Below are 26,850 nucleotides of genomic sequence, written 5' to 3' on the forward strand. Positions count from 1 at the left end.
GGAGTTGCACGTTTGTTACTTTAATGCTCCTTTGATCACACGGTTGTGCAAAATCAGCAACACTCATAAACATTTAAAAGCCAAACGAGTGCACTGTTTGTCTTCTTTGTCTCTGCATAGGTTGCATCAGGGGTTTCTGAAAAGCATTCATATAAAGAGTTGTGCCATTTCAAAAGTGCATCAAACCTTATTAAATCTATTTGCTGTTCCCTTCCAGGGTTCCTCTGATGTTCCAGAGAGGGAGAAAGCAGGTAAGGCCCTCAATCCTTTTTTTTTCTAATCTCAAAAAAACAGCCTACTGTCATTGGGATATATATAGTTTCAGATATTTTCGTCCTTTTCCGCAACTCAAAAAACCCCCCCCAAAAAACCAAAAACGATCTGCTGTCGCTTCGTGCGGAAGGCCTGTAGTCGAAATGGTGATTAACGTCATCGCCTGCCGCTCACAACGTGGGAAGCGCGAGGGAGGTCTCGCGGGGGAGGAGGACGAGCTCGCTGCCTCCATGAGACACTGGATATGAGTGCAGATAAGATCCATCCAGACTCATCTAGTCAAGCATCAAGACAGTCGTCTTCAAGAGATAAGAGCCAGACTGGATGTCGAGCCTGTTGGCCCAGTCTCCTGACCCGTGTTTATTTACCTTTTGCCCTCATCTCATGCCTCAGTATGACATTCCTCAAATATGCACATCCATCTTTTTCTTCCCTGTACTGGCATTTCTTCTCTTTCTCTTTCAAATGTTTTTATTGGAGCACATTGGTATAGTTACATATCCACTGCATATCCACAGAATGTGTAACTGAGGTACGTCCATACAGATATACGTGCAGTTTGATCTCCGATCATTTCCTTTGAACAGAGGGCATTTCTTCGCAGCTAGGATGATCAAACCTTCTTCAGCGAGAGCCTTTTCAAAGTATCGACGTATTGTGTCACCGCTTGGCAATGTCCACCGTCAGCCACTTTGCACGTTTTATTATGAATCAATCGTGAGAGGAAACCCAATCTGCTGTGACTGGCCCCTCCATTCTGGCTCCGACCTCTCTGTCAGCAGTCTGCTGGTAATGCACCGGGTCACCAGGAAACTATGGATGGACGGACCTACTTTTAGGCAGCCGGCAGAGGGCCAGTGTTCATTAAACACCCCCCTGTGTTGTCTGACCGCTGGTAAACAATACCAGAGAGGTGGCTGGACATGGGGACGGGGCTTTCATATTGCCCCCCGCTGTCTGGGAGCCCACTGGGAGTCCTCACCGCTCTGTCTCCCCCTCTAATTACCAACATTTGGTGAGAAGCGCTCATGGGAAACGTGCACAAGCTGTCAGCGGTTTGTGCGACATACAAGGATGACTACTTCTTTTCTTTTTTATTTCTAATGCCCCTCGGGGCCGAGAGAGGGCGAAAACTGGCAGAAATCAAAGGGGTCAAAAGTTTTTGGTCATTTTTCTCCGTTTAAATCAGTTTGACTTCCTGTAAGCAAGTTATGTAACCTCCGTCCGTGGGTCTGGGTGATGGAACCCAGGACACTCGACGAAGGGGATATGGGGGGCGGGGTGGTGCTGGCATAGTTTTGGGGGCCGTGGCGAAGCACAAAGCCCAGTGTTCATTGTGACACTTCAAAGCCCCCTCTGTATCTCCCACCATTTAAGCCCCGGGGGAACAACACGTTTGTGACAGAGTTACATCACACAGCGCGCCCCGAAGGCTTCCGCCGCGCCGCCATGAAAGAACAGCCCATTCATGGTTAATTTTATCACCTCCGTAATGACGGAAACACACCAGTGGATCAACGAGCAGTTTCCATGGTCCACGCTCTGTTAACGGCACAGTGGACGACCCCCAAACTCCTCCCGTGGCGCCAGCTGTACAGCCAGTCAGTGGACAGTGTCACGGCTCACAAAGAGCGTGTCCACATCCAACCAGCAGGAAGTGGTCACACATTGGCTTCACGCCATCCGCACGGCCGCTTGCGTACTAGAAATGCAGATAGTGACATAACAGCGAGCTGCGTGCCGAGCGACGGTGATGGTGTTAGTCATGCATCAAATTCGTGTGAGCGCCTTCATCATCCATCGGCCATGGTCTGGGACGCGGTTCATGGGATCTGAAATGGGGTTGAACGATAAAAAAAAGAAACATTGTTTCCGTGCGCGACTAATCAATTCGGCGTCATCATTTCTCTGATAATCTGTGCTTCTAAGAGCTGCGTACACAAATCAGTGATCTGGAAGGGAAAAATTGCAAGGGAGAAGAGAAATCAAAAGTGGATGATTTTAAGTGTTAATGATACTGACATCCTGCATTTCTTCCATTTTACTGGATCTCACCCTGACATCAAAGCCACCACGGTAAAAGATGTGAGATCAGACAACAGGGACGAACATCGTGGTGGCCTTTGCAGATGGAATTCGCTGACGAGAGAAAAATGTCTGTGGAATGTGGCTGATGTTGCCTGCTTTCTGCAGGCCAATTCAATCACTAAAGACACTAAAGTGACAACATACACAACACAATACGTGTTCAACTATTCAGAATTCAATAATTTATTTGCAACTGAATTGTTTTCCTCTAAGAGGGGTCTGAGTATGTTGGACACACCACATCCCAGTTAGTTATACAGATTTAAAAAAAACAAAAAAAACATGAAATATTTAAATAAATGGGATTTAACTATTTTCTTGCTGTAGCTGTGTTGACATTGCTTCATAAAGATAAAGGAGAATTATCCATTATTAATGGAAGACCAAAGAATGGTTAATGGAACCTACTTCCTATGCAAGATAAACTGGGGTGTTTGGTGTTTTCGCGGTGCAACAAAGACTATATATATCTCACCTGCGTGAGGCCTTATAGAAGGCACAATGCAGATGACATCTGGTGTCTTTTGTTAGCGCTCCCTGTCCATATTTCTGTCACCACAATCATCCCTCAGTTACAGCTTTTACTTTACAACACCAGCTTTGAGCGGAGTGAGGTATAGCCTGCATTAGCCAGCCCACTGCAGTCGTCCTGTTGGTCCGGTCCATTTATTCCCTCTGACAGTCCCCATGGGATATGAGGTGAACAGACGAGTAAGCAAAACGCACGCCACTTAGGCAAACGCCACGAGGCAGTGTTGGTGTTTTTATTTTTTACAATGCGCACAAGACTCCAAAGTGGCCAGTGCTTATCTTCAGATGCAGCTTGCTTCGCCCCGTGGCCCCCACATCCTCTTTTCCAGGAAGGAGACAGGTTAGACCCACTGAAGGACAATTTAAGAGACAAGATACTAACGGAAGATAGGGATTTGTGTTATGTAAATCGCCTCTGAGGTGCAGTGAATGCCGCCGGCTTTGTGCATCGGAATAAAATGTCTCCTTAGCAATTGTGTTTTGGTAACAGGGAGTGACATAACATGACATAACATGAAGCTTTTACTGTCTGTTGGTGGTGTTGTGGAGTCTACCCTCTAATTGTCTCTACAACAGAGCTAATGAACTGGACTGTAGATTTGAGATCACTGTTAAGACAAGTTTATATCACAATAGCTCATCAAACCTTATAATGTGTAAGAACCTAAAGAAAGAAATCACATTCAAAAGGAAGATGCATCAAGGGAATTCTGAAAATAGTCTAATTAATCTAAATGAGAAGCTTGCAAATTGACATTCAATGCTTTTTGAACAGCTTTTTGGGCTACACCCACAACTGTGATGAGCTAACAATAGTTAAATCACTTAACTACTTCAAATTATCAAGTGAATGAGCATTACGTTAAAATTTCAAACCTAGCTGGAAGTCATTTGGGCGTACTGTGGAAGAACAGAGAGATTATTGAATGGAACGATATGTAATATCAACTAATTCGTGTTAATTTGATGATATTGGTGGCTGTCTATCTTTCAAAGTGTCAATGAACAACACCTCAGTTCAGGTTTCCTGGTTATATCTTGTAAATTCATTGTTGTTGCCTTGACTATAGCGGAGGGCAGCGGTACCGTGCTGTGCCGCCCCAATCTAAATATAAACCAGTGGGAATATATAAACAGAACACAATGACAGGCATCCATCCAATGGCACGGTCACAGACTGACCTTTTACCTGGACTCGGCCTCCCAACATACAGCGGTTGCTTGGGTCAATGGTGGAAAGCAGAACTGGAAGAAGGAGGAAGTGGTTTTACACCCTCAGGAGTCCGGAATGGGAGGGGCGCTGATCCCAGAGCGTTGGTGGTTCCTGTGAATAACTTCTCTCACTATTTCTGTCTGTCTGTCTGTCTGTGACTCTTTTTCCTGGATTCCCCTCTCAACTCCATTCTCCCTTTACTGGAACTCCAGTGGCAAATCCTTGTTACTGGTATTTAAAGCTGATGGTACTGGTAAATTTCTCTGAGATTTTGCTGTTGTGTCATTGGGCCTGTTCTAAATGATGACCTTTGGGGATCCCTGTATGTGCTATCAAAATGTTCAACACACCTTGGAAAAGTTTATTTTGTCTGGCCAACTTTTGGATCATACCTGAGCTCAACAAGGCAGCAATTTCCTGGGGAAAATAGTGAACTCAACATTTACAGTCATCAATTTTTTGTTACTTTCAAGTCTACAGCTAAATATAGAGGCAGAGCCAGGATGCAATTTACAAAAAAAGCAAAGTGAGCAAAGTGAGCAAAACGTGACAAAAATGTTAGCTTTATGCTTTCTTCTGAAAGCAAACATGTATTACAGCATACTCAACATGCTCTCATTTCAAAAAAGAAGTGAACAGGAGAGGTGTATATTTGTTCCTATAAAGTAATGATCTACCAATCTTTCCTTATTATTTTCTACTTTTGCTCTGGTTATCTAATGAGAAAAAATACTTGTATTCAAAGATCAAATGTTCATCAATCAATGATATCAAATGTTTATGATCTTTTCAATTTGAACTCCAGTGCAACCTTGAGCAAACCTCTTGCGGGGGTGCAATCCCAAACCAGGGGGTTGTGATGTCACAAAGGGAGAGTTCAAACTTATAGGTAGGTTTATAGTATTGGACATTTAAACAATACAGATACATGAAAAACTTGTGAGCATCCTCATTATTCTTTCCTTTTCATTTCAATGTTCCACTGAGGCAACCTCATTACTTATTGTTTCTATATTTATAGTGAGACATGAGAATACTGTCAGTCGCCACCTCTGTAATAAACAGCAGGTAACTTCATTTATGAAAAGCACAACTAAGCCCCGAAAAAGAGTTGATGATGATGTTATGGTGATTATTTTCCACGTTGTACTCGAGGACAAGGGTAAATAACAAAGTCCTTGAAGTCCGCTTGGTGTTTGTGACTCCGTTTGTTCTTCTGATGTGAATATTTGAATTTGGCAAAGCGCATTCCCACTTCACAAACGCCGATTTCCACGGAATGTTCGCAGTAGTGTGCACTATTTATACCCTGCAGTAACATGTTCTCCATGTGCACCCCTCACAGATGTGAGGGATGCTTTGACAGATGTAATAAACTCCTGTTTGCCCGGAGCCCAGTCAATAATAGCTCCTTGACTGACATTTGTGTTTCTGCTACTTCTTCCTGCTCTTTAATTGCGCCTGCCTTATCCCACTTTCCTCCACGCACAGTACAGGAGTTTCTTTGCCTGTGCAAGGTCACATTCCTGGCCTCCCCCGGTCAGTGCGCCCCCCCACACACCCACCCTCACCAACTCTCCTGAAAAACAGCCCTCCACTCCCCCCTCCCATTTGACACACTCTCTGGCTTCCTGTGTGGAGTACTGTAACATGTGCGAGCCAATGCCATTTTCATACACATGCCATCTGTGAGTGTAGAAATTATGAATTATATACATATATATATATATATATATATATATATATATATATATATATATATATATATGTATATATATATATATATATATATATATATATATATATATATGTATATATATATATATATATATATATATATATATATATACATGTATATATATATATATATATATATATATATATATATATATATATATATATATATATATATATATATATATATATACATATATATGAGATGAGTCTTTTCTTTTATACTGATCTAATCGACTAAGACTTGATGAGAATCATTCTGGGCTTTTGTAGGAATTCATTTTCCCAGCTGGTTGGAGAAGGAAACCACTGCATGAAGGGGAATTTACAACAGGAAGTCCACTTGCTAAACCCCCAGAGTTACAACAACAAACGCCTCCCCTATATGCAATAAAAGGAACCTTTGACAGGTTACTGTTATTACTTGCTTTGGCTTTACTCTACGCTATGTTTGTATTCAGATCTTCTCCTGCTGTGCACTGAAATCTGGAATTACTCTTTTTTTCAACGTAGAAAGTAGGTCACAGGTCTTTTCCATATGGAACAGTGAGATACAGTATGCAAGGAGAGACTCTGGATCTCTGAAAGAGTGGCAGCAATGGATTCTGGATGTAAAATAATGCAAATTCTTGCACAAATTCACATCATTTGTTATATTTCTTTACTTTCTCTATATGCTTGACTGTTTGTCAAAGCCTGAACTTTCTGTTCATTGGCAACGTAGAGAACTTTTTCTTCCATGAAGCACGAGATTTTGAACTGGCCCAGACTGCCGCCAGCGAGCCTATCAATCATTCCCAGCAAGCGCTACGCCTCCCTGGCTGCTTCATTGTCTGGTTGTAGGCGGCGATCAATCATCCTCACTATTCTTGAGAATTAGATGTAATTGTTTTGTAACGTACACGGGACATTCTTCAAATTTTCAAAGAAATCGCGCTCGTTTGAGTGTTCATGTTGATGGCTCTAATATTAGGCGGCATGAAAGTAGGGCACAAACGGAGGGTTAATGTTTAATAGTAAGTCGTCAAGCAGATGGCCACTTCAAAGTGCCGCACGTACAATTGCAGTCGCTCCCGGGCTGCGCCCACATGTACATGCTTCAGCATTCCGACACATTTCTGGCAACGCAGTAAAAAATAGACCAGGCCACATTGTCTTTTTAAAGGCATTTTGATGATGGAGTCTCACGTGCTGTTTACATTTGCCGTTTGAAGTCCCCCAAGAACAAAACCCGCCCTCATTTTTCACTCCCTTTGTCTCTATTTGTAGGTCAACGCGCTGGCAGGTAACCCTCTCGTCTGGTATGGCTGTAGATGCAGACTTTGTGGGCCACTGCTTGCACACTTGTTTGACAGCATTTGGCAGAACTTTCCTTCCTGAGGAAGCAGAGCGCTATTGTTTTTAGCTCCTCTTCTTGGTGTCAGAACATTGGCTTATACAGGACGTTTTGCATTTGCTGGAGAAACACTCATGCAAGCGTGGAGCCCATGATGTGATTCACTGCAGCCAAAGATTGCATGTGTTTTTCAAGGAGATAAAGAGAAACTGTCACTTAAACAGGATGTTTGTTTTCCCCAGATCTCGGCCTAATATCGGTTCGCAATGTTGTCAAAGGGGTCAATCAACTGCTCGTGGTGCAGACTCAAAGAGCTGCGAAAAGGGAAAAGACGCAGGAATCCATCCTTATCAGTCTCAGCAAACTGCAGGGCACCGTAAAATCAATTGGCCGTGACGTGCACAATGCTATCAGCGGAGTGCAATAAGCCCGAGCTGGATACATTACGCTCACTTGCTAGAGCGTCCGGCGCGATTGTTTGACTTTTCCTCGTCAGCTTAAGGTGGAATGTGATGATAGTTGATCCACAGCCACAGTTGCTACACTCACACATACACGCCTGGGCTCACACGCTTGGGTCCAGAGTGTATTGCTACGCTGCTACAGCATGTTGTATGTGTTGGCATCGTCTCGAAAACATGTGACACACGTGAGCGCCTGTGTTGTTCATGAAGTCATCCAGCGGACCCAGAGTGTAGCATTCGATTGTGTTGCAGGGCCCGAAGCAACTTCAGAACATTTTACTTTTGTACGAGATTTGGTGTCCACTGTAAAACTTCTAGGGAGCATGTCTAATTTTGTAGAAGCCGCTGGCAATACTTACCTGCATTCCTTGCTCTAAAAGGTTCCATATTTTGCTCAATTCATTTTTACCATTGTTTTCTAATGTGTCTCCAGTCTGTCAATGAACTCCACAGAAATGAGTAAAGTTCACTTCCCAGTTACACATAGCACACATTACACAGTTGGTGTTCATTCAGCCCCATGAGGTCCACTTGCAGCTGCCTTGTTTATGTTCCCCTTCCAAACCTGTGGAAGATCCAACGAAGCATCACTTCGAGCAGAGAGCTCAAAACTGAGCTATTTGCTGGAGGCTATAAACAGAAAGCTCAATATTCTGTGTTTGTTTTTTTTTTGACAATTAATCCTGCAGCACCGCTCTACTGCTGTCCAGAATGAAAAAATACAGACCTGTACTACATGTACATGTACTCTTTTAGTTCTAACATTGTTCATCCTTAATTCAAAACAGATGGTGAGAAGCATCCGTAAGACCTTCACAAGCAATTAGCCTCAGCTGAGCAGCGTCCCGCCACCCCCCTCGCCCGCCCGCCCGCCTGCCCCAAGCAACATCACGATTGTGTTTTTCGACAGTATTTCTGCTGATTTTACATAAAACAATTCACAGTGTTACGTAAGCCCCATTTCATTCCTCCAGAGAGTTCAACTGGCTTAATCGAATTTAAATCTGTGTTATCCGATCAACTTAGCAGAATCTTAGGTAATGGATTCCACATCACATTACGTAAGGTTCGCGACAGACCATTTCTCAACAGCTATGGCAGTTCTCGTGCTCGTGCTCGGCGGGAGCGCAGCGCGGTAACTACAAGACACACATGTCATCGTTGGCCCCGTTGTAGTACCCAGTGCATGTTAAAGACGCGTGATAACTCATAGCCGCGCCAAGTACGTTACTGTCTGTGGGGATAGGGATCAGAGGGGGAGGTGGGACGGAAGGACAACCTCTCACTGGCCACCACTGAGAGGTTCTCTTATGGTCCTTGGCACACTTTGTACTTAAAGTTCACTCGTAATGCACAATAAAATTCAGGTCATGTGTGGCACTCTTTCCCATGGCTGAATGGCTAAGGAATGTGATTCTGTGCTTGCTAAGAGGTTTCTTGGGTGGAGAACGTACCTTTGACCACATGTTTTAATCCTAGAATTTATCCCCCTTTTTGGGAAATCGCCCAACATTCCTTCACTATGTATTTCCTAAAAGGTGTGAATGACTTTGGAATTACAGGACCAGGTACCAAACAAAGTGGCCGGTGTGTGTAGTATATTTTAGAGATGTTATTCTGCAGACCTCGGTTCTCACCAGTGGTTATTTGAGTTCCCATTGCCTCTCTATTGTCTCCAGCCAGTCTGTCCATTCTCCTCTCACCCCCGACACCAACAGGCATTTTCCCCCACACGACTGCTGCTCACTTGGATATTTTCTCTTTTCTATGTAAATCCTCCAAAATTGTGCGGTTATGATGTTGTGAAAATCCCAGTAGATCAGCAGTTGGCGAAACACTCAGACCTGCAGCCCGTCTGGCACCAGCAGCCTTGCCACGTTCACAGTCGCTCGCTGGCTTTAAACTTTGCAGCTCGTCTTCACCACATCTACATGACTAAATGCATTGAGTTGCTGCCATGTGATTGGCTGATTAACTATTTGTGTTGACAAAACACCTCATACAATCGCCCTGTGAGTTCATATTTTGCAGGCTGGTTTGAATTCCTGAGTCCTTTTGCCCAAGGACAGCTGGCTCATCGTAACAGGTAGACCGCCTATGCATCTGATTATATAACTGGCCTTGATGCTACGTGTCTCGCTGTGGCGGAGCAAAGTGTGAATTGAGCGGATGTGAAGGGAGGGAGCAGGTGAGGCGGAGGAGAGGTGAGAGACGACGTGGGATGGATAAGCGGAGACGGGGAGAGATGCTCAGCCTCAGACTCCGAGGCACTCAGCGAGAGTGTGTTGCAGGAAGAAAAAACACTTACTCACACTTACACACACGCACTCGCGGGCGCACACGCGCATACACTGGCAGAATAGAATATGAAGGCATTGCAGCGCCAGCTGGATGCGTCCCGGCAGTAACTGCATCAGAGCTTGCCGCAGCGACACGGGAGTGCACGGTCCAGACTGCGAGGAGGAGGAAGAGGCAGGAGCTAGACTAGGCGAGATTAGATATTGCAACAAAAGAAAAGAAACAAAAAAAATAAAGAGAGCAGTTATTCATCTGCCAGTTCAGCGGGATCATTTAGGAGTCTGTCACGGGCGGAGGACTCGCCGACATGTCTCGCTCGATGAGGCTGCTGCTGCTGCAGAGGTCCTTGAGTGACCACATCAGGTCGTCCACCTCCAGAGCCCTGGACGCACTCAGCAAGACGGCCGGGGAAAGTCGACTGGCAGGTGAGTGACGAGGTTTGGTTCTAAGCGTGAGGGTGTAGCCACATTTGGCGCACCGCAGCGCCCTGTTAGCAAGTGTTACGCCGCTCATTCAAAACTGCAATGTCATTGTCTCGCAGAGGATGAGGATGAGGGGGAGGAGGAGGAGGAGGAGGCGGAGGCTGCAAGGCTTTTCTGTACGGCGAACAGTGATAAAACAGAACAAGATGGTGCGTTCTAAATCGGTGCTGTGGATGCTGTGATTCAAGGGAACCAGCTTGCGACTAGTTCAAACAGTCCTCGGTCTGTTTTTCAGCGTTGTCACATCAAAACTATCCCCTTATGCGTCTGCAGGTCCGTTTGTTTGCGTGTGTGTGTGTGTTTGCGTCAGCTTGGAGCAAAATCCCGTCCCCCACCTGCTTCCTGCCTCGCTTCTTTTTTCTTTTTTGAAGGCTGTCTTTTCTCACATGTATAACTAATGAAATGGCGGGGCTGAGCGCATCAGAACAGACTCTCAGCTCCCCTCGCTCCTCGCTTTTAAATAATAGAGACGGCCCCTCCGTCGTTCCAGAGCAAAAAGAAGGCGGATTCGTCGAGATGAACGTCGAGGTATGTCAGCCGACGGCGCGAGGGCGCTTCAAAGTGTCTTTTCGAGAAGAGTCGGGATTCCTCCTCGAGAGGTCGAGGGGCCCGCCCGCGTCGTGTTTGAAAAACCTCGGCGCTCGCCCAAGTTGGCGCAGGTGCCGCAGCGCCGCTTTTCAAAGAAGTCAACGCAATCCAGAGGTCAGCATCCTGTGACCCCCGACCTCGCCGCGGAGGCCGAGAGCAGGGCGGGTGATGAACGCCGCATCGCTCACCGTCCCACATGAAAGTGGGGGAGGGGAAGAAAAAAAAGAGAGTCCAGGTGGAAGACTTACGACGGGATCTCGTTACAGTTCCCCCCCTCCGATACGCTGTCTCTTTCTCACCCCTCCCCCGCCCAACTTTTGAGATGGGTTTTACTGGAAATGCATGTCGGTGAACCATCAGGACAACACGAACGCACTGTGCTGCGAGGCGAGGCCTGTGGGTGGCTCACCTACTATTTTTTTTTTTTTTTTTTGCGCGGAGCCTGAACTCACAGAGGCCGCTCCAATTGTCTTAATCTGCTAAACAGTCTGACTCCACAACACGCTCTTCTCCCATTTGCAGCCATTTGCGCGGAGCCCTCGCAGCAGTTTAACAGCATTTTGAGTCGCTTTGAAGATCAAAACGGCGTTCCTTCCCGTAATGCGTGACCCACTTGAGAAGAAGCCACAACCAAAAACAAAAGTGCGGGAGAAATCTTTAATTGCGCGGAGTCATATTTGCTTTTTAAAAAAGAAATCCTTTTTTGTTGTACCTAAATGCAATCATACCCTGACGCAGCTGCTGGATCATCCAGAATTTCGCCTCTGATGTCTTGTTCATCCATTTGGCCAACCCAACTCCATATATGGGTTTGATGTTGCACTTGGTTGTGTAACCAATCAACTCTGCTCTCTATGGGCTTTTTATCAGATGGATATGTGGAATAGATCCACAATGCATCAGATATGTCTTGTTTGTGGTTTTAATTCTTTGTGAGAACATGCGTTCTGGTGCTAAACAGCCTAAACTCCCCAAAACACTTTTCCAAATTTTCTCAAATTTAAAAAAAAATCCATCCAATATCTGAACGCCGTCACACAGAACTCATAGAATCCTGAAATTTCCCACCCTTGACGGCCCCATGAATGCATCATTTACAAGAATGTTTATAGCTGTCAGCAAAAGCATTTTCCCCCTGACGAGCCCAGTTGTCACTCACGGCCTCCATGCTTGTTGCCTTATTGGAGATGTCGCCAGAGAGAGAGATTGCTGTTTTTGCTGCCTATTGTCCCCACAAGGCCTCTTAACTCCGAGCCGTCCAAGAAAGCGCTTCTTTAGGCAACTGAGATTTATACATGGAACTAAAGAGGCCAAAGACTTAAGAGGACTTTTTTTTCCTGATCCTGGCCCTGAGGCGATGAAAACCTTGACAGAAACAGATACTGTAGCACTGAGGCTGCACAGTGTGGCTTTGCGGGTCAAACTGGTGATTACGGCTCTTAGAATTTTAATTTAGACTTCTGGAAACTGGACATGAAAACATAATTGAAAACTAATGCTCTGTTGTGCCTTCTGCTCAATTTTTGAGTTTGTTTTTTTACGAGTATCGCAAAAACTCACATGCTGCATTTCTGCAAGTCCGAAAAACCTTTTGATGCTCATTGAGAAGAACATCATATTAATAAATTTCAACTTTATAAATGAAAATAGCTTAATCCAATTCACAATAAAGTTAATAAAGTCATAGATGACCAGTGGTTTTTGAGAGCAATCGAAACCTGCAAGAGTCTACATTTGATTGTGATGAGCAAGTTTTTATTAATTGCCCATTGCGCTACATACACAGCATGAACTTAATGTTGTTGCATGTTTACAACCATTTTCTACCAAGCATTTTAACCATTATATTCATCAGGCTTAAAGAAAACAAAAATAAACAATGGCGATAGGTGAGCTGTTGCATTCAAGGATACAGCACAGTACAGAGTGTATAGTATATCTAGCCAGAATTATGACAACCTCCCTCGGCTCATAAATAATTTTCACTCTCCCTTATTTCCTCATGCATCTTGACAATCCTGCCTCCGAAATAGCAAACATTTTTCCTCTGGTGACAATGTTAGGTAGCTTAATTACGCAACACTTTCATTAAATCATGCGATCTAACCATGGATCGTATCAATTGAAAGTGGTCCCTTAATTCCTCTTGCCCCAATATTTACCATTAACTAATTCTAACTCTGTTACCTAACATCCAGAGATCGTCAGTCAGTCTGGTCTATTTGAGACGTGAGGCAAAGGTAATATCCCTATCAGTTGGATTAATTTGTTCTTGGCTCAGCATCAGAGAGCTCAGATGTACTGAACTTTTATCTAATCAACGTGTCTTTGCCTCTGATCCAAGTCCAAAGAATTGATGTATGAGTGTGAACATGTGAAAGCTTGCCAAATTTATGTGACGCTACACTATTATTGAATTTTCATGATGATGTCACGTCATCAGCTGCTTAAATGTTAAATTTGTAAAGTATCGTAAATACAAATCCGTGCAAGCAAGCGTGGAGCCATCTGGCCAAAGTGAGTAATCAGCATCTCAGAGCTGTACCTTCCATTTTCTTAAAACATTATTATGTTAGTTTATTAAGAAAAAGCACAACGTTTTGTGTTTAGAAATGGTAATGATGTGACAAACATTAGCACAGAACTGATTTAAACTTGTGACGATGTGCAACAAAAAAGTTGATGATTAATTATAATGTGACGAAAATTGGACAGCAGCCGCCGGTGACTACAAAGATCATGCTTTCACTTTATAAAATTGGAACAGAATGAAGTGTCTAAACATGCACGCTATGAAAAAAAATTGGATTCATAATATCAAAGATAAACTCAAATAAATGAACAGTAAGTAATAACAAAATCAGTGGGAATGAGAAAATGTCAACAAACCAAAAATCTCCATTATTAAGATAACATTTTGACAGAAACATATAAAAAGGAACTGACAAACATTTCTGGCAATCAGAAGAGACGACTCATCCTACGCCGATGAAGAGCATGTCCTCCTCAAACGTTCCTAGAGGATGAAGAGGAAGTTCACGGTAACATCCCACCAACCAAGTGTAGGAACAGAGAGGGAAGGTTCTCCTTCTCATGGAAAAGCTGAAGCTGTTTCATGGCCAGTTCCCAATGTATTTTAGTATAAGGTTGGAAGTGTTCTTGCAGTTTAATTTATAACCTGCAAGAAACTTTATAAACTGTCCTCTTGCATAGAAAGACTTAAAATGTGCTGTTTGTGACTCTGTGGCTCTCCACCTGCATGAACATGCCATTGTTAAGTGGCATCCAGGCTTTTGTGTCGGGCTTAAAGGTGAGCCAGTGGGAGGCCCACAGCCGTGTTCCGGATTTTCTCCAAACCTTGCCTACTGTTAAACAGACAGATGTTTCAGGCCTATTGTGGCCCCTTTGCAGGACTCTACAGGGACCCGACGGGGCTATTTCACGCCTCAGGGACGGCAAAGGAGGAAGTGGGGAAAGGGCGCACCGCTGTGACATCAGCAGAAGTCTCCCTGAATGAGATGCGCAGCAGGGAACCATGTAGCAAATTAGCTGCAACGAGACACTTTCTGCCCCACAGTGGACGCTTCTATCAGGGGTTAATCAGGGATTTAGCCTGGAAGGTGAGCCATGGCTCATATGGACATATGCTCCCTGTTTTTTTTAACACAACTATTGCAATCAGACTGCAAGACTCAGACTCACTTGCCTGCAGTTGCTTTTAAAGGTCTAGTGTGTAATATTTTTAAGGAAGCCCGGATGACAGCGTGTTTCATATTTAGGGCACCGGCTGAATACTGGGCTTCAAGGTGGCAGCTAAGTAGGAGCAAGACCCTTACTGCTCTATGTATATTCTTTTATATTGTTTATTCTTGCAAATTCATTTATTCTATGCATATTCTTATATATATGAGAACCTTTCTGAGGGTAGGAAAAGCAAATTACTTTTATTGTACTGTGACTATACACTTTTATTAATGTATTTATGGGCAGTATGTTCAGCTTCTACCAATATAAAAATCATAAATTAAACCAAATTTTACACACTGGACTTTTTAAGCATATGAATGTGAGCTGTTCTGAACGTTCACTGTATCAATCAGCATGTTGGGAGTGACAAATCTCTCCACCGTCGATTCTCTTGAAACATTTCTGTTCCTTTTTCTACAGACACATTTGTCCCTGTGAGCACCCACCCTCCCTTTTCTTGTCGATGTTTTCCCCAAAACTTATTTGCTCGCTATGATTCATTCGCTCGAGCATCTTGTGATACCGCACGCAGCCTCCTCTTCGCTCGCACGAGCGAGACAATTTAATGTGCCCCCACATTTGGGTCAAGCCGTTCGAATTGTGCGCCTATAAATAGCGGCCTCTTTATTATTTTATCGAGGCAGATGAACAGCTCCACTGTCTGCCTGGCTGCCAGCGTCCCGTCCTTGTCATGAGGAGGAGAAGGAAACTAGGCCAAGAACAGAGTCTCCCGTCATCTGAGCGCCAGTTTCTGAGAGTGCACGTGTGTCTCATGAGGGAAGCGTGCCACACTCTGCCTAATGAAAGAGTCATAAAACTGTGTGTGTGTGTGTGTGTGTGTGTGTGTGTGTGGGTGGGTGGGTGTGAGACAGAGTGAGCGTTAGTGAGTCAGAGCATACCTAAAAGGTTGTATAGGCTTTTTTTTTTTTTTAACTGTGTAAGAAAGTGTGTGTCTATGTGCGTGCATGCACATGCACTATGAGATTACAGTCAAGCTTGATTAGGCATGATGGGGGTTACGAGTCGGAGACGTCTTTGTCCCCCCTTTTTCCACCTTAGCCTCCCTTTTCCTCAAAGTGTTGCTTCACACCCAGTGTTTTATGAACCTGTATCTAAACACACACAGAAGAAGGAATAAAGGTTACAGCTTGATCAGGATTACTGCTACGGCCTCTTTACTGTCTTGGCCAGGGGGAGATTTTTTTTTTTGTTGTTTTTTTTGGGTGGGACTGTGGGTAACAAACACGCACTGAGGGGGGACACACTTGAGTCTAATTCTTGTTGCACCTGGCAAGGAAATTGGCCACATAACAAACAATTAGCGTTGCGCTGTGGGACAAGGAAATATGAACTCTGTGCTCGCTGGCCCATCCAATATATTTATACATCAAATGTCAGCCTTCATGGCCGTTTATTAATAGACACAATGTAAAGTCGGGATATAAATAAAGGTAGCACCAGCTTCAGCAGTACAAAAACAGATTTAGGGGAGGGCCGGGTCTTGAGTTACCCTGTTCAAATCAGATATGGAGCCGTCCAGAGACTATTGAGGTCCCACCAGGTTACAATTACGCTGTTTCATGGTTTTAGTTGAAGTAAATGTATCAAAACACGCTCTTTTGAGCAAAAGCCACAATTGGGAATAAAGTCAAAAAATAATAAGCGAGTGAATACCTCATTTTATTGAAAAACTGACTGGCTACTGAAACTCTGAGCTTTCAGACTGAAAACTGATCTGGCAGATTAGCCAGCAGCTACATGCAATGGGCCAGAACAAGGAGTTACTGGCTGCCGTCAAAGTTGCCAGATGGCATCATTGGCTCATTTACATAATAATAATTATGACAAGTTGCATACATTAGATGTAACATGCAGAGAAGGGGTGGTATCAGTATAAGTCTTTAAAATGTTGTTATTACTTTGCTGTTACAATGTTGTTGTTTTTTTTAGCACAACTTAAAAAATGCTAATTTATAAAACATATATATTACTTGTCTGAAATGTAGGAACAACAATAAGCAAATGGATTCATCACAAACAGAACTGTTTTTTTTTTTTTTTAAACCTGTTTTCAGCTTCCCAATAGGTTATGATTATTAATCATGTATCTTGGTGGAAGGTGGCAAACACTTTTTGGGGATATTTATGGCTGCGTTTGTGTCCTTCAACACTGTTCCTCTTCAGTGATTTAAAGCCCCCTTGTTTCAGCCCCTGTTCACTCACAAGGCCACTTGTTTCGAAGACTCTGGAATGTTTTGCTAAACCCGTTGACTTCGGCAGGCTCACGCCAAACCTGTTTACTTTGCTTGTTTCCACCGCTCTTTCGCTCGCCGTCGGTATTTTCTCTCTCTCTCTCTTTCTCTCTCTCCCTCCCACTATTTTTAATTCATGCACTCACTCAATAAATCTTTTGACTGTCAGTCTAAGAGCCCCCTCTGTTTCTTTAACGCAGCAACCGCTGGCCTTCCTTACTTTGCGCTGCTAAGACGTGAGGCACATGAAGCAGCTCTGGAAATGGCATCGCTGAAGCAGCACTGCTCTCTCTTTTTAGCATGCCCTAAAATTGTGACTGCCTTTTATGTTCACTTCTGAAAGGTTAACACAAGAGTAGGAACACACGTTGAGCTTCGCTTCTATTTATCCTCTTCCCCTAATTTGTATCTGGAATCATGATCATCAGTCAAGTGGGACTTTTTCAAACTAAGATCACGTGCAGCCCAGTACGTGCTCAGCCTTGACTGCTCTCTCCTAATTGCCTACCTACCAGGTGATGGGCCGACATGATTGTTAAGTGCAAGTCCTGGGCAAAAACCCGAACATTAAACACAGCTGAATGGAACAGCAAGCCTGCGATTTCAAGTGCCTGTGGACACGGTTCAGGGAGCAGGAGCAGGCCCTTGTCGAGCTGCCACTCACAGAACTCCTGACTTGGCAAAGCTTCTGCGCAAATATTTGTCACCCACTGATTTCACACCGACGAGCTGCTGCGTTGGGAAATCGCACAGTCGACCTTTTCACATGTGAAGTTTGTGGAAGACAACGCTGGCCTTAGCGGAGAGAACCTTCCCAGCTTACCGCAGTGGCGCAAAGTCGATTGTGGAGGCAGTTTCAGCAAGATCGACGAGTACTATTGATTAAAGAACCGAGCGGACAATTGATTAGAGTTTAAGGAGCCTCAGAGGGAAAATGATGAGGGTGTTCTTGACCTGATGTTGTCTACATGTCAACAAAATTGCAAGACCTCAATATTTTTTTTCAACCGTAACAGATTTTCCATCAGCACCTGCGTTAACATCACATCCATCCGTCCTCACCTCTCAAGGTTTGTCCTGATGTCTCATTGCCAGGCAGACGTGTACATGTAGCGGCACGATAGCAAGTGCATAAAACAACATATTGTCTTTTTTAGGGGCTGCCTAGTTACGGATGCTGCGTTTAACAAGACTGATGATGTGAGACGAGAGGAAGCTGATGGCGTGACGACTCATCACTGGTCGCCGGTTTTAACGGCCAGATTCTTTGAGAATCTATTCCAGATGGGAGTTTTAAACAAGCCGTAGTTCCCCATAAACTGGTCCCATCCCCAGTGACTTAACTGCCTCTCGGGGTGCCTGACCTCATGGTATGCTGTTTGTTTACTCTCAAGTGGGCCTTCATTTCCTGTGAGTCTGCAGCTTTTGGCGGCTCTCGTCGGTCCCAGCGGGTTATCCATCCTTAATTCACCCAGCCGCTCCGAGGGGGATGGTGAGCTAATCCGGACTGCTCTTGTTTGTAATTTGATCCCCTTCGATTGGGCCATCGATTGGACGTCGCCGTTCGCAAGTTTTCAAGCGATGATACGACGGCAAATGGTTTTGGTTGTCTGTTTACGCCGCAAACCAAACAGTAACAGCGATGGCTGTTTAAAAAAAATCCAGACAGGAATCTAATGCATGCTGGGATATAAAACAAGCCTGAACACAGATTTGAAGATAACACCAGTGAATGCAGCTGTAAAGTCTGATACATATTTGTTTGAAATATTCACCTGTGACTCATAAACATTTGCAGATGTCTCTTAAAGCATTTCGTTTAGTCATTGTGCAACCAGCTCGACTCTCAAAGAATGAAAGTCCATAGACCCAAACAAGGATGGTCAGTTTTGCATCGACCAGGAAAGAAAACTGAGCGAAGCAAAGTGAGGTACTTTGGCCAAAGACCAACTTCAACCTCATCCAGTTCATCCAGTTGTTTATTCGGGTGTATTAGTCATTTTTTTCTGTATTCTGAACTGCAGTCTGGTTTCTTTCAGAAAATATGACAGTAATGTTCTGCACATTTTTTTTTATTCATTTGTCTAAAAAGGCAATAACAGACCTTTAACACCCCTCTAATGGGACAATCGCTCCATTTTCTCAGAAGCCATGTGGCTCTGTAGTCAGGAGTTTATTTTTGCCTTTATTTTGGTGTTCCCTGACTTAGCTGCTATCTTCTTCTGTCATCTTACAAATCATAAGGTTGGGATCTAACTCATGATATGTCAGCAAAAAGCTCATCTCTTCTTAGTGTTCCTTGCTAACTACTTTCTTTACACAGGCTTTGATTTGACTCTGTTATGTCCATCATTGCCGCACTGGAAGCAAATAACTTAAAAGTCGTTGCCCTTCTGTAATGCTATACAGAACAGTGAGGGACAAAAGACACGCACCTGTCTTGCTTAGCACAGTTTGTGTAGAAGGGGCTTGTGATGACAAGAAGGTAGCAGAATTTAAGGTGGCAACAGGAATTGGCATTTGCATGAATAATTTATACCGAAGGTTGGTATGCAAGACGATCTGAATTGGTCACTCGATGGGAACAGATGTTGTCTTCACAGACAGTCCAGGATGAGCATGTTGGATGGTGGAAGGAAATAAACATCATGGCAGAATATGCAAGAAAGTGGTATTAGCACCCATTAAATGCTTTCTGTGCTGCAGATACAAACATTCCCATTCACAGCCAGCACGCTAGACAACTGTTGGTTATCCTTGTCCAAATTTCAAAGGTTTTAACTGCCTTGAAGCAAGACCTAAGAGCAGTGTTGTTCTATTTAGTAGACAAAGACAAGCATTATATTTGAAACTATCAGACTATTTTTGAAATAGAAACTGTTGATATCAACAAATAATCTCTGAATAAAAATATCCACTGCTCGAAAGGCTGGTAGAGGCTATGTATTACAATAAGTCTTTCTTGTCACATTTTGTTTTGAAAAAAGCTGGATGGTTTTAACTCTGTTCCTCAAAACCAAACATCTGAATTACCTATCTTACACAACAGCAACGAGAAATCTACATCAGAAGACCAAAAATCGTTGAGAAACACTGATAGTCAGCTAATACCGTTTCAGAGTCAGTCAGCCTCCTCTGCCAGAGATATCCCCACTGCCAGACATTTGTCTTTCCATAAGGAAGGAGCTGAAATGATTGTCAGTTAAAACCAAATTACAGACAAAAGCAAAATTGCAGAGAAGACAACTTTCTAAGTGACCTTCTGCTGTCTTCTCCCGGCGTTTATTTATCTGATGTAGAGGATCGTAAATGGTGACGGTTTACGATCCTCGCAAGATTCAGTGACAGCACTTTAAAAACAAAACATTTGACAAATGTCATCCAGAGAAAAGTCTCATTATGAGTAGTCTGGAATTTGGTTTGAGGCCAAAACTGTTTGGCGAGTGAGAGGAAGGAGTTATGATATAGCTTCAAGCTCTGGTATTTAGGAAGACATTTTTTTTTTTTTCTAACAATCTCAAGGAAACGTTCAGGATGGTGATCTATCACAAGCCGTTCTGGACTTCCACCAAATGGCATGAAGTTCTTCAAGGGTACGCCCATAAATCTGTCCTTGTAACAGCTTGTTTGGAGTTTAGAATTTGGAATAGTCTTGCACTGACGTAGCCTAACAGTTGCCGTTTTCCCTCCGCGCAACCCAACAGACAACTCAAGTAATTCCAAACAAAATCACACAAATGGACAGTTTGGCCAAAACTTAAGTTTTGCTCATTTTTTTCTAGTAGAATTCTGGTGAATATCCACATAACTCCTACTCTGGAGTGTCATGGAGAAAAGAAATTCCATCCAGCACCAACACGGTGGAAAAGTATGGTTGCCTTGTCTTCAAACAGTTGGTAAAAACAAAAACAAAATAAAAACAGCATGAGGTCCAATTCCTCTCCAAATAACGATACTAACACAATGTTTTATGTTCACACTTGTGAATTTGGCGGGACTTGCCACACCTAACGAGAACGAGCCTGTCTAGGACACTACACTTTGTTTCCACTGCAACCACAGTGTGAAGATCGCTGTTCGATGCCAACTTGGACTGTCGAGTCTTTTGAATACAAAGGCGACACCACAGGATCTGCAAAAGACCTGTTCATGATAGGCTTCCATCTGTCGATATCATTGCTTTCAGCGATCCTGCCGAAGGATTAGAAAAATGTCACCAGAGCTTACACTGAGTGACGAATAGGTGAAGCTCCATTTTTGTGTGAACTGTCCCTTTAACGTCTGTTTCACCATGGGATTGACAGACCTCGACCTCTCACCTCTCAGTCACTCAGGGACCGCCGCCCTCTTGGCCACTGTCAATGGGTGAAGTCAAGGATGGTGGCTGAGAGTCGTCGCCCTGCGTGTCCCAGTCAACCTCCTCATTCAGCTCTTAACAGCTGCCAATAATGCAGGCAGTCAAGCGCCCCGCATTAGCGTGTTGGCTAAGTGTCACTGTGACGGCTTAGTGTCTTGTGAGTGTGCGTGTGTGGCTGCAGTCAGTGGGTCAGTGAACATAAAGCGTGTCCTCGATTTCGACGACCCTGGTGTCCCCCCAGTGATGGGTCACAAATCAGCCTCCAAAGTGCCTCCACCACTTCTTCATTCCTTCGTCTGTTTATCTGTAACGTTACAACCAAGGCCAACACCAAAGTTGTGAAACTGGGGCCTCGTCTCATATTGCGCCTGAGAAGTTGGTCAGCACCTCACCATTATTTCTTTTTCTCCTCTGATAGGGATCTCTGTGTTCAGACCATTTCAAGATAGCTTTCATTCAAAGCGCGATGAGCAGTAAACGCCACGGCTACTTTTTTTTCCTGCTCTCTCTCTCTTTCTCTCTCCCTTTGCTTGTCTGTCTGCAGGGGCAATTTAGATGTCATGTGAACCACTTTAGTGGTTCTTACCAATAAGCACAAACTGAAACGTGAGCCAGGAAAACCTGTCTGCCGGCAGCCTCGTGAGTATGGCTTTGCCTTGAAGATTGAGTTAACCTGGAGGTGAATAACACAGAGACACAATAACCCGACAGACCATCTCATCTCTCTCCTCTTCTTGCCTGTCCTGTCCGAACCTACTGCCCCGAGGACATTTGAACCTCATGAGAGTACGCAAAGGGGAATTTTGTCCCGAAAGAAATACATTGTTATAGAGACAACAGGGACGTCAACTTTCACCTCTGTTTACTTCGATTTTGAAACTGAGGGACACTTCAACTTAAAAGTGCCTGTGACATGAATGGACATGGAAATTTGATTTGATACCACTTTTAGGAAGGCATTACGTTCAAGCTTCTCAATTTTTTTTTTATATGTATATATATATATATGTCTAACGTGTCAAAGAATTATGCACAGAGATTTTTTAATATCTTTTTTTTTTTTGTCATCTGCATATTCAGTGGCAGTGAATTGCAGCTGACTGGAATAACTTCACTTTTTGAGTTTTCAAGTTGCAGGTTTTTTCATATTTCTTTCTCTCAGATTTATCCATTCTGAAAAGCTTTCGCCTCACCCTTTCCCTTTGTGTTGAGAAAGAAGAGTAAATGGAGAAGGGTCAGCCTGAGAGCCAGACCCCAATCTGTTGGGCATATGGAGGTTCTCTCACTGCTGCCAGTCTCCAGCTGGACAGTATTAGTCTCCCTCGTTACTCAAGAGCTGAGCTATCATCCCCACGGGAGTGATGAGAAGTGGAGGGATGAGGAGGGAGTCACACATCTGACTGTGGCTCCTGTTCATCAAGCCAAGTTCCTACCGACAAACACATCAGTGCTGTCCATTAGCTGCAAAAGTAAACAGGCTCACTGTGTCTACGGTCGTGGAAGAGGGTGAAGGAGTAGTTTAAGGAGGATTCGGGGCGTTAGGGCTAAGTGTATTCAAGTAACCAGAGAAGAGGAGACTTTGACAATAAGCCTGAAGGACAAATGCAATTATTTTCTCAAGTCCTATCAGCACACTGCTGGCCTCCAAGAAAATAAGAGATGACGCATTATTGTCCACAATGTTCACGACACGTTTATCCAGCAAAATGGAAAAAGACACTTGGGTCATGAATATCAGGAAAATAGGGATGAGGCCAATGTCTAGGATGAGCTCATCCACACATGGTGCAGACATCAGAAAGTTCTCTACACGTGATGTGTTCACACACGTCAAAAAGTGTCTGGTGATCCCAAAAGTGTCCAGCAACAACACTGCTGGATTGTATGGATGGCCACTATCAGCTGCTTTCAGCATTTTAATATATATACTGTATGAGTATGCATGCTATTGTTATTTAATCACTTATTTGAGGTGGCAAGTTAAGGAACCGATTCTCCTACTGACAGTCGATTCATGTGATCAAATGATTCGTCCTCATTTTACTATTGAATAAAAACTACAAAATACATTTTATGCTTGATTTTCCGTTGAGCCGTACGGATGATTGGAATACAATTTGTGGGAGATTTTTTTTTTTTTTTTTAGGAAAATTTTAAGCGGAACTTTGATTGAGTGCAGTTTTAAGGCCCTTTGCACAAAACAAACTAGACAAAAAGGCTACAACAGAACGACTTGCGAAAATGTCTTGACAGGACAACATCCTAACAACTTTCAGCGCCAGAGACGAGGAGGAGCTGAAATATGGTTTGAACCTACTGTCAGAATCCTGTGGGACAATTGTGGGCTCCCTGACAAATATTGGGCCTCAGCAAAAGAAGGCAACAGCAAGACAGACAGCAAACACCCTACTAGCTTAGCAATACTAGAGCTAGCAGGTCATTGTTGTTGATGTTGTTGTGCGAGATGTGACGTCTGTCCCAGACACACGTCATAGCTGGCTCATTGGCATTTGTTCACACTGTGTAAATCTAGTGTGTAAAGGCCTTTAATGGGGACTCTGTGTCCCGCGGGATGTTTGTGTTCCACCTGGTTTTAGCCGTTTTAATGAGGAACATAACACACCCAAGACTCATATCCGACCCCCAGGACCAGAACACCGGGGGACTGGCCGGGTAACGCTGGCAGAAAAAGAAATAAAAAAGAAGTTACTTTTGTGTTCATACATGCATCTTTGTTAGTAATCTCTAGAAACCTCCACAGTTAGTGTGCATGTGTGAAAGGAGCTATAGTGAGAGGGGAAAGTCGGACAAGGCATGGTTTCAGCTCGACTGGACGTGCCCTTCACAACCCTGTGCACTCCAGACTGTGCACTATAGATGATTTAAAGAGGGCAGTGGGTCCTGGTTATGACTTGGTCTCCTTAAGGAGGCTGGAACTGGCCGAGGCATATAAATAACGTGTTTCTTTGCGCCGCATACCTACCGTGGTGCTGGATCCACAACGCAAACATTCACAAACTTTGCTCTGTTTATTTGCATTTAACCTAATGCACCAGATTCCTCAGATTCCTGCCCAGTGGATTTGGGTCATCCCTGCATTAGGACAAGCATTTAATTTTGTCTTTTAGTCCTAGCAACATAAAGAAAACCTCCTTGCCGTTGCATATGAGGCATTCCTTTAAAACTACAATGCGTATGAAGCGTAGCTTTTTCTCTGCTCTGTTTTACTCAAGGGAAAAAAAAACTCCTTCAAGCGTGAGGCCCCTTGCCCTGCACGTGTGAGGCATTTGTCTTGCACGTCTCATGCCCATCTCCAGTTTAGTAGGTCAAGGTTGTCACATGAGGAATTAGTTAATATCCACTGGCTGATGGCCACCTTTCCTGCTGTAATTTGTCAGCCCGGAGGTGAAGGGGAGGAAAGGGGCCTTGCAGAAGAAGCACTTTGATCTCACCTGTTTTTCCTGCGAGGAGGGAAAAGAAAAGTAGAGGCGGCTCAGGTAACAGAGGCGCTGCTCCGGCCTGTTTTGTCAGGTAAACAGTTTTACAGGCTGTATTAACACAGCATAGCCAATCAGCATTTTACGACTCAAAGAATGTAGGTCTTATTTTTTGTGTAACTTCTCTGTAACAAAACTCTTTTAAATTGGCTGTTGTGCCCCCGTCTTCCAAGAATCAGAATTTATGTATATAGATATAACGATTTTACATATACAAGAATGTTTTGATGATCTCAGAGCAAAACAATTTTCAAAAAATAGACAATTAAAAGCAAACAAAAATACAATACATACAGAAATGCATGTACCCTGTCCGTCTCTCAGAATGAAAGAGCAGGACAGCCTGCAGTGATACAATAACGATGAAGTTTGAGCTGAGCGTTAATGTAACGCAGTTATGGCAATGTCAATGTGAAGTGATGTGAAGGCCAAACCAAACCCAACCCTTCACGCAGAAGCTGGGACGAGGTGGTCTCTAATCCCTGAACATCAAGACCTGCCTACTGCACTTCTGCAGAAGAACCTCTGGATCAGTGGTAATCTTCCTCCTGAGCCTGGTTTGTGTTCGTCATGACAGGCCTCTTCAGTTCGTCACGTGCGTTCACTGGAGGTCAGGGTTCAGAGGAGGTCGCAGATCGGGGGCGAGGCGGGGGAAAGGCTGGAGCGCCAACTTCCTGTCTTGTCTCGCTGGCCGATCCTGCGCGGGAGGGAGAGGATAGACATATGGTGGCTCGGAATTCGCTCGCTTTGCCGTGAACAAACTGCGAAAACAGGAAAGAAAGTGGCGAGGCAGGACAGAATTATGCACTTTCCATTGTCAGCAGCGCTATCCGACACCTTGGTATGCCGTGCGGAACCAAAGGGGAATATATGGGGCAAATAGTTTACCGTGAGCATAGGAAAACACGGGCCAAAACACATGCACGTGCACTCCTGCTCCGGTCCTCCCTCTGCCCTGAGAGTCCCATGATTTATCTCCGCTGAAAGGTAGCTGGAAAAATGTCGGACACCCGTGCCCACTCCTCCAGCCGTGTGCCAAGCCTCCTCCTTTCTTGTGATGATGTCGCGTAGTATCAACAGACAGACTGTACATTCTCTGGGGCTGCTGTCATGATATCTCAGCGCGAGAATAACTGCGTCTTTAAGAGGCTGTCATCGCCCCGCCGAGGTAAAAATCACATGGCCGAGCCTTGGGATGCGCATGTGGTAGCTATGAAAACGCTCAAAGGTTGCAGTTATCAAAGTGAATCAAACTCGTGGCTCACGCAAGTAGGCCCTTTCAGCATCGTTCACATCTTGTCGGGGGACTTGTTAAGATTCTTGTGTAGAAATCTGGCCGGCTTCTTTTTGACGTCGCACAGTGAGCTCAAGGATTTGAACCCCCGCTCCAAAAATGAGATCAATCTGACAGTCGCCAAGTCATAGGGCACTAAAGAGAGCCAAAGCCGCAAAGTATTAACACTTGGCTGGGAGAGTTCGCGGAACTCTTTCCCCCTAATGAGAAACACCACTTTGGTGGCAGTTGGAGGAACATTTCAGTCATACATAACGCGATGACATATTCGTTATGACGATACGAGCCGCGAGCACACGTGCTGTGCGGTTTGAAGGCGTGCGGCGCTCAAGCTGTTGTTTCAAAACAGTCGTTGCTTCTCGTTCCACCACTTCGCTTTCGGAATTCTGGAAAATTCCAGCGACTCAAGACGCCGCCGCGTGTTCATTTTCTCAGCCATATGCTTGGCATCATTAGCCACTTGCCAACTATTCGCTCGGTTTCCCATGCAGCCCCCTCCAACCCCCACGCCCTTAAAATGTGGTCGCACACACAGTAAGTCTTTATGTGTTGAAATGTGATTTCTCCAGCGCTGGAGCCTGCAGGGATAAATCATGAGCAGCTTGTTTCGCAAGCATTGGGCCAGGAGTCACATCTGGGCCTTTCTATAAAATGTTGTTATTTACGAGTGTTAGCAGTGGAAATAAAGGCACCGAT

The 26,850-nt window shown here is 44.2% G+C and overlaps 1 protein-coding gene across 2 annotated transcripts in view; it reads left to right on the forward strand.

The window, feature by feature from the left end:
* The window catches only part of dlc1 (DLC1 Rho GTPase activating protein), a 79,121-nt gene that overhangs the window by 22,271 nt on the left and 30,000 nt on the right, over positions 1-26,850 (forward strand). The window contains exon 4 of one of the 2 annotated variants that reach the window (XM_076045279.1): positions 218-251. In XM_076045279.1, coding sequence (XP_075901394.1) covers positions 218-251 — 34 coding nt within the window. Of the gene's footprint in view, positions 1-217; positions 252-10,229; positions 10,363-26,850 lie in introns of those variants that run through there. The other variant, XM_076045289.1, reaches the window with a different exon arrangement.

The sequence above is a fragment of the Nelusetta ayraudi genome, unplaced genomic scaffold (assembly GCF_046127955.1).
Source record: "Nelusetta ayraudi isolate G7.1 ecotype Tasmania unplaced genomic scaffold, CSIRO-AGI_Nayr_v1 ptg000004l, whole genome shotgun sequence".
Lineage (NCBI taxonomy): Eukaryota > Metazoa > Chordata > Actinopteri > Tetraodontiformes > Monacanthidae > Nelusetta > Nelusetta ayraudi.